Raw genomic sequence first — 17354 nt, forward strand, 5'->3', positions numbered from 1 at the left:
ATTTTTTGCTAAACAATCTCAAAAAAATTCCAAAGCATTACTAATAGAGAAAATGAAGTGCATGAAGCCAGTGAAAAAAGAAAGAAACATGACAAGGCAAGCTCTGGGCTGCTCGTTGAAGCTAGTTTAATGTCACCCTCATGATTTTAAAAGGCCTCGTGAAGGAGTGGAGACTCCAATCCTTATATGGATCGCAGTCTCCTTCACTCATCAATGTGGGACTATCTTAGTCGCCCTTGAGGCTAGGTTTTAACTACAACACTAGCGCAGCTCATAACAATAATGACATTGTGTCATGGATGTGTATGTGCTAGATTGGGTTCTGAATTTGCAGATTTAGGAACCCTACATCGTTGGGCCTATTGGGCTTGAGCTTGGGCTCGGAAGAGTGGTTTTCGTGGAATACTTATTATCAAAAAGAGGAAACCAGGTAAGGCAGTGTTCTCGTTCATTCATCTTCATTGGAGTAAGGGTAACGGATCAAGTGTTCGAGTCTCAGTCACCAAACCCCATAGGTGGTGTGACTGTGATTGCTGAGTGCTTAAGCAATAACCACCACACCACCCAAATCCAAAACCAAAATTGAAGTCGCCAAGTGAGATGCTGAGAAGAAAACCAAGCAAGATCGAGGTCAAGATCGAAGATAAAGAAGAACTTGAAGAAGCCCGCAAGCGATCGGCCCCCAACTCCATCACCTCCACAGCCACCACTACCGCCGCCGCCGCTCTCCTCGATCACCTAGACCGCAACAAAGACCCCAACACCAAAGCCCACCGTATCGGCCTCTCTAACTAACCCTTTTTTTGTTTTTTCCCAAACCCTTCAACCACCAGGTAGCACTCGGTAGATCAGATAGATGGAAGTAGAGGTGAAGCTACGCCTCCCTGACTCTGCCTCTCACCAGAAGCTTTCCGACCTCCTTAAACCCTTCCACATCATCACCCACCTCCAAGAGAACGTCTTCTTCGACGGTGCCGCCGCTGAGCTCTCATCCAAGCGCGCTGTCCTCCGTATCCGCTTCTACAACAGCGATTCCCGTTGCGTCGTCTCTCTCAAAGCTAAAGCCGTTCTCGTTGATGGCATCAGCCGTGTTGAAGAGGACGAGGAAGATATCGATCCCTCCATTGGTCGTGCTTGTGTTGCCGAGCCATGGCGGCTTGGTTCTGTTGATTCTTCGAGGATCTTGAGGAGGGTCAAGGAGGAATTCCAACTCGCTAATAACAATTTCGTGTGTTTGGGTGGGTTTAGGAATGTTAGGTCGGTGTATGATTGGAAAGGATTGAAGTTGGAATTGGATGAGACCCAGTACGATTTTGGAACGTGTTATGAGATTGAGTGCGAGAGCGATGATCCTGAAAACGTCAAGAAGTTGCTTGAAGGGTTCTTGACTGATAATGGGATAAGCTATTCTTATTCGGAGGTCTCCAAGTTTGCCATTTTCCGATCGGGAAAGCTGCCATAGAAAGTAAAGCAATGGTACATTGTTGAATTCGAATTGGTTTTCTTATGATTCTTGTTTGATTAGGGTATTTCCAAAAAAAAAAACCTGCTTTTCCCAAAGTGCTGATGAATTGTTTGTTCCGTTGTTCGTATACTTATCAAAGAGGGGAAAATTTGTTGTTCACTTGTTGGAATTTACACTTGTTCGTCAATAATTACTTTAGTCTTGATATGTTATGTGCTTGTTCCAATTTGAGAGCTCACCTGAGGAGCTTAATTCCAACTCTATTCAGGAACCTTCTTTTCAAGTTGTTGGAAAAATGTTGAGGATCTTGAGGTGGTTTTACTATAGTTGTCAAAGCGTCACCCAGCATTTAGGTGGGTTTCCAAGGGCATGGCGGTCCCCCACCTTATTCTAACTTAACAAGGCAGGCGCCTTGGGAACTCCTTGGTGTCGCTTAGGACTCTTTAGGACACGGTCATTTTTTTTATTTTTATTTTTTACATTCCCCCCCCCCCCCCCTCCCCTCTAAATAATGTATGTTTCTAATATTTTTATTGGCTTGTGTGAAAGTTTGTGTGTAGGTGAGAAGCATGGGATCATTTAGTACCCAAAAAATTAAGAAAGAAATCAAACTTCACTAGGTCACTTCTCTTGTTTAGTTACGTTTTTCCTTCTAAATAATGTTGTTTCTAACATAATGTTATTGTTGTAATTTTGTAATGCTGTAATGATGTTGCTACATAATAAATATAGTAGAAAATTAGTGCATAGATTCAATCTGTATTGTTGTTGCTGTAATGCTGTAAGCAGGAGTATACTATTGTTATATTAGATATAATAACATATAATCGATACATAAAAAAAATGCTACAGCGCCTAGGGTGTCTAGGAGAAGCCTAGGCGGGCGCCTTATTCCCTAAGTGCTTAGGTGGCCATCCAACGCCTTGGGTCACCCAAGCGCCTTGATAACTATGTGTTTCTACTTTTGTACCTTTTTGGGGTACTAAGAATTAGTTCATTTCAAAGTGAAAAGGTTTTAATGTCGGATTTGTCTGAATGACACCTCCATAGGTGAAGTTTGGTCATGCTTTATTTACGCTTCATTTATTCAGCGTAGTATTTCAAGATAGAGGTAGAAATGATCATTTGACGCAAAAAAAACCAATACACCATTTACTACTGTCTCAAATCTACAGAAAAAACCTTTCCAGTCTCAGATTTGCAACCATTATCTCTGTAAAAAGGTCCTATCAATGCGTACTAAGAAGCATTCCACACTGGAAAGCCTTGGGCAATTATCCGACAATTTGATTGTCATCTTCATCTATTTCATCATGCCTTTCAAGCTCTTTCCCTCGAGATCCCAATCAATCTGACAGAATATTAGGGGCCACCGGCAAGGTTGGAGCAATTTTTAGGTCAGTGGTAGTGGTTTTTATGAGCCTTCAGAAAAACCATAAGAATGTAGTGGAGGGTGAAAAGTGATTGAGATGATATCATCGGAGTCTTGGTGGCAATGGTGTTGACCATTTTCTTTCTCAAGTAAAACTATTAGAAGATAATTAGAGGAGAATGAGGGAAATGATAACCTCAGTTTGTTTGGATCGTTAATTAGTTGCAGAGATCCAGTCAATAACGCGATATTAACCTGATATTTCCATCATTCTAAGTGTTCTAATCTCTGTTGCGGTCATCCCTGTTGCCGTTACTCTCGCAGACATTGAGAGGTGAGTTGAGGAGAGAGATGGATGAAAGAAGAGTTGAGATGAAGAGGAATTGCAGAGAAAAAAAATGCACCATCGAGGAAAGGGTCCACACATCTGTGGAAGAGATAACGGGGATAATGGAATTACTATGTTAACCCTCTTAAGCAATTACTGTACACTAGAATGAAGGGTAAAAAGAAGATACAATGAAAACTAATTTAAGACCTCGCAAGTTGTCAACAAGAAAAATCCTTCGATTTATCTCTGCAAAAAAGAGTAAATATTGTAACATCAATGTAGCACCCTTTTGCAGGCTATTTAGTTCATCTCTGTTACCACAGTGAAAGTTCAGGAAGTTTAGAATGATCTGAAATACCACAAATTTGGTATGCTCAGAATGAGACCCCTACTGTAGCATACATAGCATCTGTTGAAGACAGGATGAAGAAATATGTCCCTATACTTATGAAAGCACCCCATGAGGAGGATAGATGTGTCCCAATAAAACTCAAAAGTAAAATCCTATAAGAACTGTAAGACTAACAATATTGTATGAAGCTAAATGTTTGGTAACAACACAAACATAATAAATGTAGCTGAGATGGATGAGTGGAAAAACTAGCAGAGACAAAATGAGAAATGAAAAAATTTGGGATTTATTAGGAGTGGCTCCAATAGAGGTTGAAAGAGAGAAATTTTATGTGGCATGGGAATTTGCAATGGAGGTTTTGAGTGCACTGGTAAGAGGACTTGATATAATGCAAGATTGGAGGAGTTAAAAGACCACAAGTGTGGGTTAAACAAAGTTGAATGGTGAAATAGGATTCATTTAGCTGATCCCATTTAGTTGGGAAAATGATTAGTTGAGTCGAGTTATACTTACAAAAGCACTATCTGCCCTTCAGTTTTTTAATTCTGACTTGTTCCTATGCATTCTGCTCTAATTTTGTGACTTTAGTTCATTGTAAAGTATCATGAAATTAGGACATGTTTGAAGACAAAGGCCCACCTCCAATGATTTCCAGCGAACATAGTGTTTAAAGACTGATTAATTACCAAACCATCATGGTACATGCTTCCAATTTTACCCAGTGCAACCCAATTGACCAGTCAATAATATCTGCAGAAAATAAAAGAAATTTAATGTAATGAAAGAAAAAAAAAAAAAACCAAAGGTGTCTTTAGAGATGGTACAGAGGGTGGGTAGTATTTAGTTTTTGACGAGGCTGATGGTGTGATTCTCTTCACTCATGCTGAGCTCCTTGCTTTTAGCCAGGGGCTGAGATTCAAGTTATCATCAAGAGGCTGAGTTGAGTAATAGAGATCATGGTGATTGGTGCATATCACCAATCCGAAATCATAGGTGCTTGCAAAATAAAATTTGAAGGTATGGTCTCTCACTGTTTGTCTATCCCTGCAGCATTACAAGGAGGAAATGCATATTACATATTCAATAATTTGGTCAATATATGTGATTATGATCCCACCACTAGTTTTTCTACAAGTTACTGTAACATTTTCTGATTTATGCAATTTTCTACATGATTAGCATTCACCATGATCAATAAATTTCCTCTTCTGTCTCCCTCCCCCAAAGAGAAAAAAATGTAGTTTTGCTTTGAGATAAAAATAATTTCAACTGCCAATTATGTTTGATCAGTTTGGATCGAAGGATGTATGTAAATTGACTCGGCTTTTTACATTTCATTGGTTGATTCGATGTTTATCAGATACTGTGAAGAAAGCTTCCCTTTTGATTACGTTGCATTTTTATCTTCCCTCAAACGAGATCAATTAACCTCTTCCTAAAGTTCGAGTTAGATTCTTTCTATCATTTATTATTTTGACATAAACTTACAACCTTCTTCTTACCCTCTTTTGGCAGGGTCTGTTATTCATTCTGCTGGATTATTGTGGATTCCTGTTAGCGTGGAACTGATAAGTTTTATTGGTGATGAGATGTGATAGCCAATAAGTTTAATAAATTGTGATCTTTCTTGTGCTGGCAATTCAATACACACAAATTTCTTTATGTTTTCCGCTTCCTAGCGGCTCTGTGTTGACCGTCAAAACATGTCTTCAATTCTACAGTTGCTATTTTATTGATTTCAATTATTTTTAAGATGGTGCTGATCATCCTTTTGGCATGGGGTTACTTACGTTGGTTTAATTGGATGGGAAAATATAATAGCTGGAGGTGGAGGTGTCTTTTCTTTCTTGACCATGTTTTCCTTTAGTCATGGTCAAAGGAGATCGATGCCTTCGGATGGTGTCCATAGGGTATAGAGGAACAGTGGGGGTTATTATCGATCATTTGTAAATATGAGGCAGATGTTAACACCATTGAACTTTGTAAGAGAGAAGAGGGAGGGTGGAAGTTGTTTTGAGTTATGCAATCTAACAGGCCTAACAAGCAAGCACCGTTTGCACCTCCCCACTGAGGGATGAAGGCCATAGGGATGAATGTGAAAGTCCAGAAGAGAACATGGTTCAAGGAATCAATATCGAATTGGTCGATTCGTATTAGTTAGGGGTGTCAAACGGTCGGTTTGGTTTGGTTTTGGTCGGGCTGAATTGGTTTCGGTCTTAGAATGGTTAGACCAAAACCAAACTGTTAAGAAATTTTGGTTTTTGGTCGGTTTTGGTTTTGATCCGGCGCCGTTTCAGTTTATTTCGATTTTTCAATATCGGGTTATTACCGGTTTAGATTGGTTTGTTTTTGGGTTTGAGGCACAATGAAATATTGAATTCATAGTGAGGAAAGATTCGATAAAAACACCTTAATTCACCTTCTCCAAGTCAAAACAAGTATGCAACCATAAACAAGAAAATTGATTTAATATGTTCCTGTTGTAATTCAAATAAAAAAAAAATAAATTATATAGGGAAGAATGGAAGATATATTCAAATCAATGGATAATTATTGTTACAAATAATATAATTATTTATCATTAATTGTAAGGGGAAGATAATTAAAATTGAAATCAAAGAATAGTCATGGAGAAGATAATTAATATTAAAATCACAGAATGAACCTACTTTCAAATCATTTATTTGGCAACCAACTAATTTTGCATAGTAAACAAGGAAATTAATGGAAGAAGCATTGTTAAAATGAAATTTCTTTTTTTCATAACCTGTTGATTTGTAACAATTCCCCTTACAACTAGAAATTTGTTCACTAACTCAATGATTTTTCTTTATCAATTCATCTATTCATAACCTTGTACTCAATGATTTTTTTTATTGTTTTCATTCGGTTCGGGTTTCGGTTAGCTATCGGTTGGTCCGGTGCGGTCTGATTTTCAGTCGATCCCATCATACCCCAATCCAAAACCAATCCAATAAGGATCGGTTCGATTCGATCCAGGTTTTTTTGATTGGTTTCGATCAATCTTAACGGTTCGGCCTAGGTTTTGACACCCTTAGTATTAGTATCAGTAGAGACTGATATCAACTCCTGAGTGATACAATACCATCCAGGGATATTGACCAAGGGTAAAAAAGTAAATAAATTTGATTTTTATTAATTTAAGGGTAAAAACTGTTCGATCCGGATTGGTATTGTATCGGTACCGGCTGAGATTGCTATTTATCTGGATCGATATCAGTTGAGACTGAAAACAATCTTGATCCCGGTACCGCTTGCTAAAACCTTGAAAAAGAGAGGAGGTGCTGAACAAAGACTCCAGCTGGCCTCCAAGTCACAATGTGTTTTAATTCCTGGTTATCAATAGCCAAATATTTCTCTTTTGTATTTTGGGTTGAAGTTCACAAGTCATTGATAAATGCATTGTAGATTTGTAGGTTTTTGAGTGTGCTAGTATAGAAGGAGAATTTGATTCAGATCGAAGGAGCTATAAAAAGGGTCTAGGATAAACCCTAAATAATTCTAAGAGAAATGATGAGAAAAGATATGCATTCCTTAGGACCAATAATAATATAGCTCTGAATTGAACTGATTACAGAAAATCAGTCCACATAGATGATCCCATTTTGTTGGGAAAATGCTGAATTATTATTATTGAAATTTATTAGCCAAAAATTAGTAATGCTTATCAGATTCTCTCTTTCTCTCTCTCTCTAAAAAAAAATAATGTTTTAAAGACGGGGTAAGATGCTAGTGAGTTTGTAACCTCCATTAATGGTCCATGCCAACAGCTCTTCTCAATCCCTTGAAATGACAAAACGTTTAGTGATTAATGGTTCTAAAATCTCTCTATTAGAGCTGAGAATAAGGTTTCAAATACGCAAAAATTCCAATTAGACAAGACTATCTCTCTCTCTCTCTCTCTGTCTGTGTGGCTGTTTTGACCAATCAACAATCGTCATCATCTCCTTTCTTCTTCACTAATATTGGAGTGTACAGTTCTGGTATTTTGAGTTTTATGAGCTGTTCTTAGTTAACTCGAGAAATGACAAATATACCCTTCCTTAACACGTTTTTCTGTTAGTAAATTGTAATTTCTGTCTGCCACACTTTCATGTGTCTCTATCTCTCGTTGTCAAATCAAGGGGGCAAATATGTCTTTTCATGTGAGAAAAAAAAAGATAGACTCATGGGAGTATTGGTGTAAGCCACACTTTCGAACAGAGATCTTTTTCTGTAATTATAACTATATACTCTCCCGCTGTCCCTTAATCTCAAACAATAATAACTAAGTCACTCTCTCTCTCTCTCTCTCTCTCTCTCTCTGTTTGCCATCCATTTCCACGGCATTTCATTGTCTCGCTTCCCCTCCAACTTCTTTTGTTTTATATAGTTTCCCCTGTGACGCAGTTCTATAAATTTTTTCTTGCTTTTCGGAGAGAAACCACGAACCCTTATGCTCTTAACAATTTCCCATCCATTTCTTCTTTTCTTTAACATCAGTAACAATCTCCTGGCGAGACATTATTCGTTCCAAGACTCAACTGTGTGATTTCCTTCCTTCTAAGCTTTCTGCCCATTTCTCAATATGGCTTTTGGTTTCTCTCCGTAGTTTTTTTTTTTTTTTTTTCAAGTTTTACGAGCATAAGGGTTCCTGTTTTTTTTCCTTCCTTCTCAGCCTCTCTCAACTCTTCAACATGGCTTGTGCTTTCTTCCGCTAAATTTCTAGCTTTAAGCCAAGCCCAACTGCTCCTTTCTCAGGCTCTCACCACCTCCTTCCTCTTCAACATGGCTTGTGCTTTCTTCCGCTAAATTTCTAGCTTTAAGCGTAAGAGGATTGATTTATCCCTTTCTTCCTTCTGATCAGGCTCTCACCTCTTTCCTCTTCAACATGGCTTGTGGTTTTTTCCGCTAAATTTCTAGTTTTAGGCGCTAAGGGATCCTATTTTTCCTCCATCTCAAGCCCTTAGCTCGTTACTCTTAAATATGGCTTTTGGTTTATTCCGCTAAATCTTTAGCTTTAGGCACTATGAGATCCTGTTTTTCTTCCTTCGCAGGCTCTTAGCTCGCTCCTCTTCAATATGGCTTTTGGTTTATCCCGCTAAATTTCTAGCTTTATGCACTAAGGGATCTTGTTTGTCTTCCTTCTCCAGGCTCTCAGCTCGTTCCTCTTCAATATCATGGCTTTTGGTCTATTGAGCTAATTTTTTTGCTTTAAGCGCCAAGAGATCCTGTTTTTCTTCCTCCTCAGGCTCTTAGCTCATTCCTTTTCAATATGGGTTGTGCTTTCTTCTTCCCATAAGTTCCTTACGGTGACGAGGGAAGGGACAAGGCTCGTGGTTTCTTCCGCTAAATTTCTTTCGCTGACAAGCAAAGAGCTCTTGTGCCTATTCCCTTGCTGACAACGCACCAACACTCTGTAATTCTGCATTGGAGGTACTGATAAAGGTCTTGTTCATTCCTTTTCTCTAATTTTTTTTGTTGGTCTGCTGAACTTAATCAGGAATCTAATTTGTTTTGGCTAATGCTTAGAGGTTTCTGTTGATTCTGAATTTATTTATTTATTTATGTTTTAATCTGATTATTTATTCTATTCCTTGCATTTCTGTGTTGAATCATGGATGTGTGTGGGCATTGATTTTCTCAGATTCTTATTGAAAATGGAAAGCTTCCACGAACCATTCGAAGGGGTCATTAATGATTTCGAGGGAAGAATGTCAGTCTACAAGAAAGATTGGAGTTCTGGACTTGGTTCATTCAAGATATTGGCTCCGACTACCTACATTTTCTTTGCTTCTTGTCTTCCTGTTATTGCCTTTGGAGAGCAGCTAAGTAGGGAAACAGAAGGAAGATTGAGCACTGTTGAAACCCTGGGTTCTACTGCTATCTGTGGTCTCATACACTCAATTTTTGGTGGACAGCCCCTGTTGATAGTAGGAGTTGCAGAGCCCACCGTTATAATGTACACCTATCTTTACAATTTCACCAAAGGAAGAAAAGATTTGGGAGGAGATCTCTTCTTGGCTTGGGCTGGATGGGTCTGTGCCTGGACTGCTCTCATGTTGTTCACCCTTGCAATAATCAATGCTTGCAATATCATTGCTAAATTTACAAGGGTTGCCGGGGAACTGTTTGGCATGTTGATTACAGTCCTCTTCCTTCAACAAGCCATCAAGGGTGTCATCAGTGAATTCCACGTCCCCGCGCACGAAGATCCAAAACAGGTCGAATTTCAGTTCCCATGGCCATATGCAAACGGATTGTTGGCTGTTGTGTTCTCCTGCGGCGTACTTTACACTTCTCTAGCAAGCAGGAGGGCAAGGTCATGGTGGTATGGGGCAGGGTGGGTTAGAAGTTTGATTGCAGATTACGGTGTTCCTTTGATGATCATGTTGTGGACCGGATTGTCATTCTGCGTACCAAGCCAAGTTCCTTCTGGGGTTCCTAGGAGACTTAACAGTCACAATGGATCACTTTTCCATTTTACAGTAATTTCCGATATGGCTAATGTCCCACCTGTATATATTTTTGGTGCTATCATACCAGCAAGTATGATAGCTGGTCTGTATTTCTTCGATCATAGCGTAGCTTCACAGATGGCACAGCAGAAGGAGTTCAATCTCAAGAAACCATCTGCTTACCATTACGACATTATATTGCTTGGGGTTATGACATTGCTCTGTGGTCTAATGGGTCTCCCTCCTTCAAATGGGGTTCTCCCACAATCCCCGATGCATTCCAAGAGTCTTGCAGTTCTAAAGAAGCAATTGCTTCGAAAGAAGATGGTAAAGGAGGCCAAAGAATGCATTAAGCAACATGCCAGCAGCTCAGAAATATACAGCACATTGCAGGACCTCTTTGTTAGAATGGACAAAGCTCCTCCATGCAATGATTTGGTGCAAAACGAGCTGAAGGGATTGAAGGATGCAGTTATGATGGGGGTTGAAGACGGAGATCCAAAGAAGAATAAATTTGATCCAGAGAAGCACATTGATGCCCATCTGCCTGTGCGGGTCAATGAGCAGAGGGTGAGCAACCTGTTACAGTCTATGATGGTGGGTGCAACAGTATGTGTTGCTATGCCTGTCATTAAGATGATTCCTTCATCAGTTCTTTGGGGTTATTTTGCATATATGGCCATTGACAGCCTCCCCGGAAACCAGTTCGGGGAAAGGATGATGTATCTTTTAATCACTCCTCGCCGCCGATTTAAGGTTCTGGAAGGTGATCATGCCACCTTTCTAGAAACAGTGCCATTCAAGCATATTGCCAGGTTTACAATTTTTCAATTCCTGTATTTTGTGTTATGCTATGGGATGACATGGATACCTGTATTTGGCATACTGTTTCCAGTGCCATTCTTCTTGCTAATAACCATAAGAGAGCACATCCTTCCCAAATTCATAGAACCGTGTCACCTTCGTGAATTGGATGCTGCAGAGTACGAGGAGTTTGAGGGTGCTCCGTATCAGATGTTTAAGGAACAGCAGGACGAAACTCAATCCGAGATTAACCAAGTTGCTGTGGATATGTGCGATGATGAGATATTGGATCAGATGACCACCCGTCGAGGAGAGTTGAAGATTCGAACTATGAGCAGAGAGAGAACTCTGACCAGAGAGCACCGCTCCCAGGCAAGAATTTACCCTGTAGTGTTTTCAATCCAAGAGTAGTATGGCTGAGGGACCTGGAGAAGGAAGATGAGAATGATGATTTTATTATTATGACTTATAATAAAGTAATTGAGAGATTGATTTATCTTTATGGATATATGTAGATGAAATTGTAATTTTACTTCCATTGTATGTGAATTTAAACAACACCACCTTGTTAATGTGTTTTGCGCCACCAGAATCTTTCACTCAATATATCAGGTATGGTTGCTCACTCACTCTATTTAAGATTGTAGACACCCACACCCTACCCCTTATAATGATGCACCAGACGTATGCAACCCTTAGCCTTCAATATAAAAACAATGCTGCAGCATGCTCCTCCTCCAGTAGAGCACTTTAGCTTAACGATGTGATCATCAATTAAAGAAACAAAAAAATTGGTAGACTTGAAAAACTGGCAAAGCAGAAAATAGGAAGACAGACGGAACACAGGAGTAGCAAAGAGAGACTGGTCTGACTGGTTGAGATGCAGCATGACCAACACATCTCCCTATTTGTAGAGGAAAAGAAAAGTGTCCCTTCGGACATGCCTGCCTGGCTAGAAAAGTACAACCGTTTTGCCTTTCTATCCAAACATCAAGCATGGACATCCCTAGGTTATAAATACAGGAGGCCAAGAAACCTGCTAATCTCACACACCACAATCTCTTCCTTGCGACACAGAAAGAAGGGTTCCAGTCTCTATGTGGGAAGTTTTCCTTTCCCACATATACATATTGACCTGTGCTCCCCATATTATGGATATGGAAATGACTGTTCGGCATTCCCTTTGTTGGATGGATAAAGAATCCTCATTCCTTGGATCAGAAGCACACCTCAAACACAATAAATCCCTAGAATAAAACCAATACAGGTCAAACGGGCAAGATCAACAGATGGTCTGCAATCCTGTGTAAATTAAGAGGCTAATATGTAAGATAATGCAAATTGTAACACAAGATATAGCCAAAAACAAGTTCATTAGCAACAAGGATGGCAAATTTTCCTACCCTAAGAAGATGGACAAGTTCTTAATCCAACCCCCTCCTACACCAATTACCTACCCAAAGGATAAAAACAGAAGAAGCTATCATTTATTAATTGATCTCACTTCCTCTTCTTAGAAGGTGGCTGGGGAAGCTCTTCATCCTCATCTTCCTCATCCTCTTCATCATCCTCATCCTCATCTTCCTCGTCATCCTCTTCTCCGTCATCATCATCATCATCATCATCATCTTCTTCACTTCCTCCATCACCATTGGCCTCAGCATCATCTTCAGGCTCCCCTCCATCGTCATTCCCCTCATCACCCGACTCTTCTTCCCCATCATCATCCTCATCATTGACATCTTCATCATCCTCATCGTCATCATCATCCTCAGTTTCACTAGCATCCTTGTTCTCAGGATCTGCTCGTTTCACTCTATGAAGCTCAGCCATTGGAAATCTGCAAAGTAGACACATGAGTGACAATCCTGCTAGTCAATAATGCAAGATCACAGTCCAACAACAAATATAGTTCTTACCTTTCTTCTGTGTTGGGCACATTTGGCATCATATACATATCATTTGACAGAGCTCCTATCTGAAACAACATTTAACAGTGGGTAAGAAAATAGACGGACCAGATATAACAATAAACAGAAAGAAAAGCTGTATTCATCAATCACGACACAACATTGGGAACAAAAGATTCCATTACCTAACAAATGTGAACAAAATGTACGGTAATTAAGGACGCGAATCAAATCAGAAAATATGTGCAAAGCAAGCAGTAAACTATTTCAACTTCTAGAATCAACCCGAAACTTCAAGAAACCATACTTCATCAGCTCACGTTAGTGACATACATAATTATGGCCAACAAAAGTTCTTAGCCTACCGCACCCCACCTATTAAATGTATAGTAAACAGAGAGAAAATCAAGCAATATGGAATCAGAGACAGATAAACTTCACATAATCAACTTGAACGAGTTACCCATCAATTAGAAGGAAGCACACAAAAATGGAGACAACTCCCAAAGAAGTGCAAAACTGATACATTCCCAAACCCAAAGTATGTGTAAGATGACTTCCAGCCGTAAATAATCGGTATGGGGCTGACCGTACAGCTGGCATCCTTGCTTGCTCCATCAACCATAAAAATATTAAGCATGCATTGGAATAATACTCCCCTTTTCCTCTATAAAAAATAAAATTCCTATTATGTATCGATTTAAAAAAAGTAGTACAGCAGTAATGCCCATGCGACATCAAAGTAGAACAGCTACGGAAAATATAAGAGCAAGCAAAATAAGAAATATATCTCCACTTTTAGAAACCTAATGGACCCCTCTGAGGCGGCATTCAGGTTAGCTCCTTGAAAACCTTAAATCAGAGATAAATTTTACCATGAGAAACTCTTAAGCCAACTTTCAAAGGGAGCAGTAAAAGCTAAATTGAAGCACGACTGAGAGTTCCCAAAAGATCCTTGGATCTTTGAAACAGCAAAGAACCGGTACAAAATTTGAAGACCAGCAAAGCATGAAATACACAACCATTTGATTTAATTAATTGCTTGCAACAACACTATGCCGTAACTCGAGCAAGCTATCCTTCGACAGTCACAAATATCACATGCCACACCAACCCTTTAACTCAAAAAGAATCCAATCATCTACAAAGCTGAGCAATGTGGGACAAATATCATATATGCCTTTTCTGAAGACACAAAAATCAAAATAACAAGGTAGCAGCAAGAGGGGAAAGAGAAGACAATGTCTTAGCACTTTGAATAGCTGCTATATCCTGATTCCTGAGTTGAAGGTCCTGTAGAAGTGGGTATTGGACAAGAAAAGCCAGCACAGCAGTGTTTTTGAGAAAAGAAGAAATAAAAAATCATTCCACAGTTCAAGCAAAATTCCATATTCCGTCACACTAAATCCAGTGAAGCAATATTCCCAAAACCCATAAAACATTACAGACTCGAGCAAGCAAACAACCAGGAACAGAACCTCAATACCAACCAACAAAAAAAGCAGGGGGGAAAAAACAATGAGACATACATCTAGAAAAACCCTAGAAACTTAAGAAGCTAAACCCTTTCTTTCAGAAGAAAAACAGATCATAGATTAAAAAAATAAGACAAAACCCGAAACTTTTTTAAGCAAAAATTAGAAGAAAAAAAAAAGTGAATTTTTCGTCCTAATAATATCTCAGATTCAATCATTCAAACAGCCAAACAACACAATGGAACTATTTCTCAAAAAGAAAAAGTACAGTAGTGTTTTTTTTTAAAACCCTAGAAGCTTAAGTGTGTTAAACTCCATCTATGTTAAGCATATAAAAAAGGGGGAAACATAACAGAAACCCTACTAACAGAACTAGACCCCTAGTTCCGTAAAAGCAGTACAAAAACATATTCTTTCTGTTAAGAGATCCCGGGGGGAAAACTAAAGCACATCACAAAAAAATAGAATCTTTACGGTTAAAAAACAAAAGAAGAGAGAATTTTTTTTGTTCTTCATGAGAGAAACTTATACCGCTAGGAGAAGACAGGCCAAAGATTTCCCAGCAACTACATACGTCTCCACTACCACATCTTCCAAAAGAGAAGAGACCATCCTCTCCAAAACAAGCACATCAGGGCAAAAAGTCTCCATCTCCATTGCAGCAAAAAATTTATGTACTTACTTAAAATACAGAGACAGAAGGTTATAAAATTTAAACCTAAGAACAAAACCAGAAAGAAGTGAGTAAGAACAGAGAAAAGCTGACTATGAAAAGAAAGCCAAGAAAAATCTCAGCGAGTCCATGACTAAAGATTACAGAGGGGAGAGAGTTGCAGAGAATTTTACACGACAGTGTAAAAACGTACTTTTTGATTTGGGGGGGAGGGGACGGGTGAACTCGGGTTAGGGTTCTTTGGGTGGACTCGGGTGAATGTAGGGAGAGAGAGAGTTAGGGTTTTTTTTTTTTTTGGCTTTTCTGGAGACATCCCCCAGTTGTCTCCGCCCCCACCAGCCCTTTTAGTAGGATTCTTCACACCTCACCCTTTAACTCGTACTAAGATTTAGGGTTTTGGGGGTCATTAGACACTAATTGCATATCACCGTATTATTTTATTAATAAGTATCTAAACAGGCTTTTGACTTTAAATGTTGTTTTTAATGTATGGGCTTTTTCTACCGAAAAAATCTGTGGGCTTCATGCCCATTTACATTTAAGACTTTCTTTTCTTTTTCCATCTAATAGGAAAAAGCTGGGTACACTTCCTGCGTACTATGAGTTATCATCCGCTTTGTCTATCTCTCTCCCTCCTTTGAAATGACCCCATGCCTGCATGATGTCCCATTCCAGACGGATCTAGATCCTCTACTGTTGAGCTGCCTTGCAAGACCATGCTGCCCAGACACTATGAGACACCCAATGACCACCTTAGCCCCACTCAAGCAAAGCGTTTGGGCAGGGGTAAGGCAGTCATTGCACGTCTCGCCATGTCTAGACAGCACGGTCTTGTCAGGGAGCTTGGCAGTGGAAGATCCAAATTGTCCCATGACCCCATTGGTGTCACCCGTTAGCTTACCTCACGTGGACAATGTGTCTATCCCTCCCCCCTAATTAATATTCTCTATGGGTCATCTTTGCTTGGCATGAAATGAATAAAAAAAATAAGTTATTTGTTTATTAATGAAAAAAATCTGAAAAGTTTGTGAATGAATATGATTCAACTCAGCCATTGAATAGGAATACTCAATCCTCGTGCGCCTTTCAAACGGTTGAAATATTGATCGTAAGATCATATATGAAAATCAATTCAAAAAAAATTAATAATAATAAAAGATAAAGAATGCTAACTGGTTGTTGGGTGCGGCATGTACCTATGCCCAGACACAATCGTGTGCGAAATGATTAGTGCACCTCCTAGAAATGCAGAAAAAACTAGGGGTGTGCCACCATTTCACGCGCAATTGTGTCTAGGTGCAAGTACACACCACGCCCAGTGACCAATTAGCGTTCCTTTTCGATATTCTTTCTAGTAATTAGTGAACTTCTGGGAGATATTTAGAATCAGTTCATTTCTTTCCTATCTCTCTTATCTTGCATCATCATTAACTCTCATTCCCTATTGTACATGATCGAAACTACCCATCTTCATACCAATCCAACATTGATGTCCATGGTGAAGAGAAACTTGATCCTAAAATCATGGTTTGATCATTAGAGGTTAATAAGATCAAGCACTTCGGGAGTTTGAATGGGAATCAAGGAGTTCAATTGGAGTGTGACGATAAATGGTTAAATTGCTTAGGATGATACTACCAGAGGCTTCTCTTGCCACTTCAGGGAAGGGGGGAAACAAAAGTAAATAAAAAATGGACCAAAGACACGAATTATTATTGTCTCGAAGGTTTGTTATTTTCTCTAATTAAGAATGTTTTCTGTAAGGTAGCATGGCATTTGTGCCCAAACACAAAAGAGGGTGAGATGACTGCCCCTGCTACCATGACATTAAGGTAGAAATGCCGCCCCGCCTAATGCTTCCACCCACCCTCCCATTGGCCTCCACACCCGTGTAAGGGCCGGGCCACACGGCCCACACCCCCCCCCCCCCTTTTCAAATGTCACAAAACATCTACTCTTCTAGAATAACCACGTGACAAATTTTAGAATTTAATTCAATCAAATATGCCCATTTGTAATGGTACATACCCCGTGTTCGTCCATGCATGTGTATCAATATTTCAAACATTACCGTACACTCTCCAACCCTGAGTGGGAACAAACAGTACAAATAAAATAAAAATAAAAAAACATAAAATGGATGGCTCGTGATTTTCAGAAACATCATATTTCATTGTTACATGGATAACTACCAAAAAGAAAGGACAAAATGAAAAAAGATTCTATATAACATATGGACTCATGTTCTCTGTGCTGTAGCGCAGGCTGTGCCCAGACACATGGGCCTGCCACTTAAGAGGAACAGGATGGTCATTGCACCCACCCCCATGTGTTTGGGGGCAACCTGTGCCCCCAGCACAGAGAACATTCTCCCATAACATATTCCTTTCAAAAGAATTTTTGGTTTTGATTCTTTTGTAGGTCTTTTGACTCAGGAATCAACTCGAAATCTCACTACAGATTAAGATTGTGATCTTCTTACCACCTATTTTCATTAACTTGAAAATCAAGAAA

The 17354-nt window shown here is 39.4% G+C and overlaps 3 protein-coding genes across 4 annotated transcripts; 2 read left to right on the top strand and 1 right to left on the bottom strand.

Moving 5' to 3' along the window:
- The first annotated feature begins 801 nt into the window (after positions 1-801).
- LOC122669272 (triphosphate tunnel metalloenzyme 3) lies at positions 802-17311 on the top strand. Of its 2 annotated transcripts, XM_043866000.1 has the most exons (3): positions 802-1476; positions 7003-7007; positions 17299-17311. In XM_043866000.1, exon 1 carries the CDS (start codon positions 857-859, stop codon positions 1460-1462), a length of 606 nt encoding a protein of 201 aa, XP_043721935.1. In that variant the 5' UTR covers positions 802-856; the 3' UTR covers positions 1463-1476; positions 7003-7007; positions 17299-17311. The 2 variants fall into 2 exon arrangements, with proteins under 2 accessions (XP_043721935.1, XP_043721934.1); XM_043865999.1 differs by lacking the exons at positions 7003-7007; positions 17299-17311 and adding an exon at positions 5036-5136 and having other exon boundaries at positions 802-1461.
- On the top strand, positions 9135-11280 carry LOC122669269 (boron transporter 4-like). The gene has a single exon (XM_043865995.1). The coding sequence runs from the start codon at positions 9142-9144 to the stop codon at positions 11191-11193; it is 2052 nt and encodes a 683-aa protein (XP_043721930.1). The 5' UTR covers positions 9135-9141; the 3' UTR covers positions 11194-11280.
- LOC122669273 (nucleolin-like) lies at positions 12090-15153 on the bottom strand. Its single transcript, XM_043866001.1, has 4 exons — positions 15034-15153; positions 14699-14848; positions 12702-12760; positions 12090-12622 (listed from the first exon to the last, which is right to left on the bottom strand). The coding sequence occupies exons 2-4, from the start codon at positions 14822-14824 to the stop codon at positions 12283-12285; spliced, it is 525 nt and encodes a 174-aa protein (XP_043721936.1). The 5' UTR covers positions 14825-14848; positions 15034-15153; the 3' UTR covers positions 12090-12282.
- Positions 17312-17354: the final 43 nt, after the last annotated feature.

This window comes from Telopea speciosissima, chromosome 7, assembly GCF_018873765.1.
Source record: "Telopea speciosissima isolate NSW1024214 ecotype Mountain lineage chromosome 7, Tspe_v1, whole genome shotgun sequence".
In the NCBI taxonomy this organism is placed as follows: domain Eukaryota; kingdom Viridiplantae; phylum Streptophyta; class Magnoliopsida; order Proteales; family Proteaceae; genus Telopea; species Telopea speciosissima.

Excerpts from the sequence above, each read along its gene's own strand:
- LOC122669269 (XM_043865995.1), top strand. The coding sequence starts at position 9,142 with ATGTGTGTGGGCATTGATTTTCTCAGATTCTTATTGAAAATGGAAAGC.
- LOC122669272 (XM_043866000.1), top strand. The coding sequence starts at position 857 with ATGGAAGTAGAGGTGAAGCTACGCCTCCCTGACTCTGCCTCTCACCAG.
- LOC122669273 (XM_043866001.1), bottom strand. The coding sequence starts at position 14,824 with ATGGAGATGGAGACTTTTTGCCCTGATGTGCTTGTTTTGGAGAGGATG. Across the intron at positions 12,761-14,698 it reads TGGCCTGTCTTCTCCTAGCG|ATAGGAGCTCTGTCAAATGA; the intron begins GTATAAGTTTCT and ends ATGTTGTTTCAG. Across the intron at positions 12,623-12,701 it reads GTGCCCAACACAGAAGAAAG|ATTTCCAATGGCTGAGCTTC; the intron begins GTAAGAACTATA and ends TCTACTTTGCAG.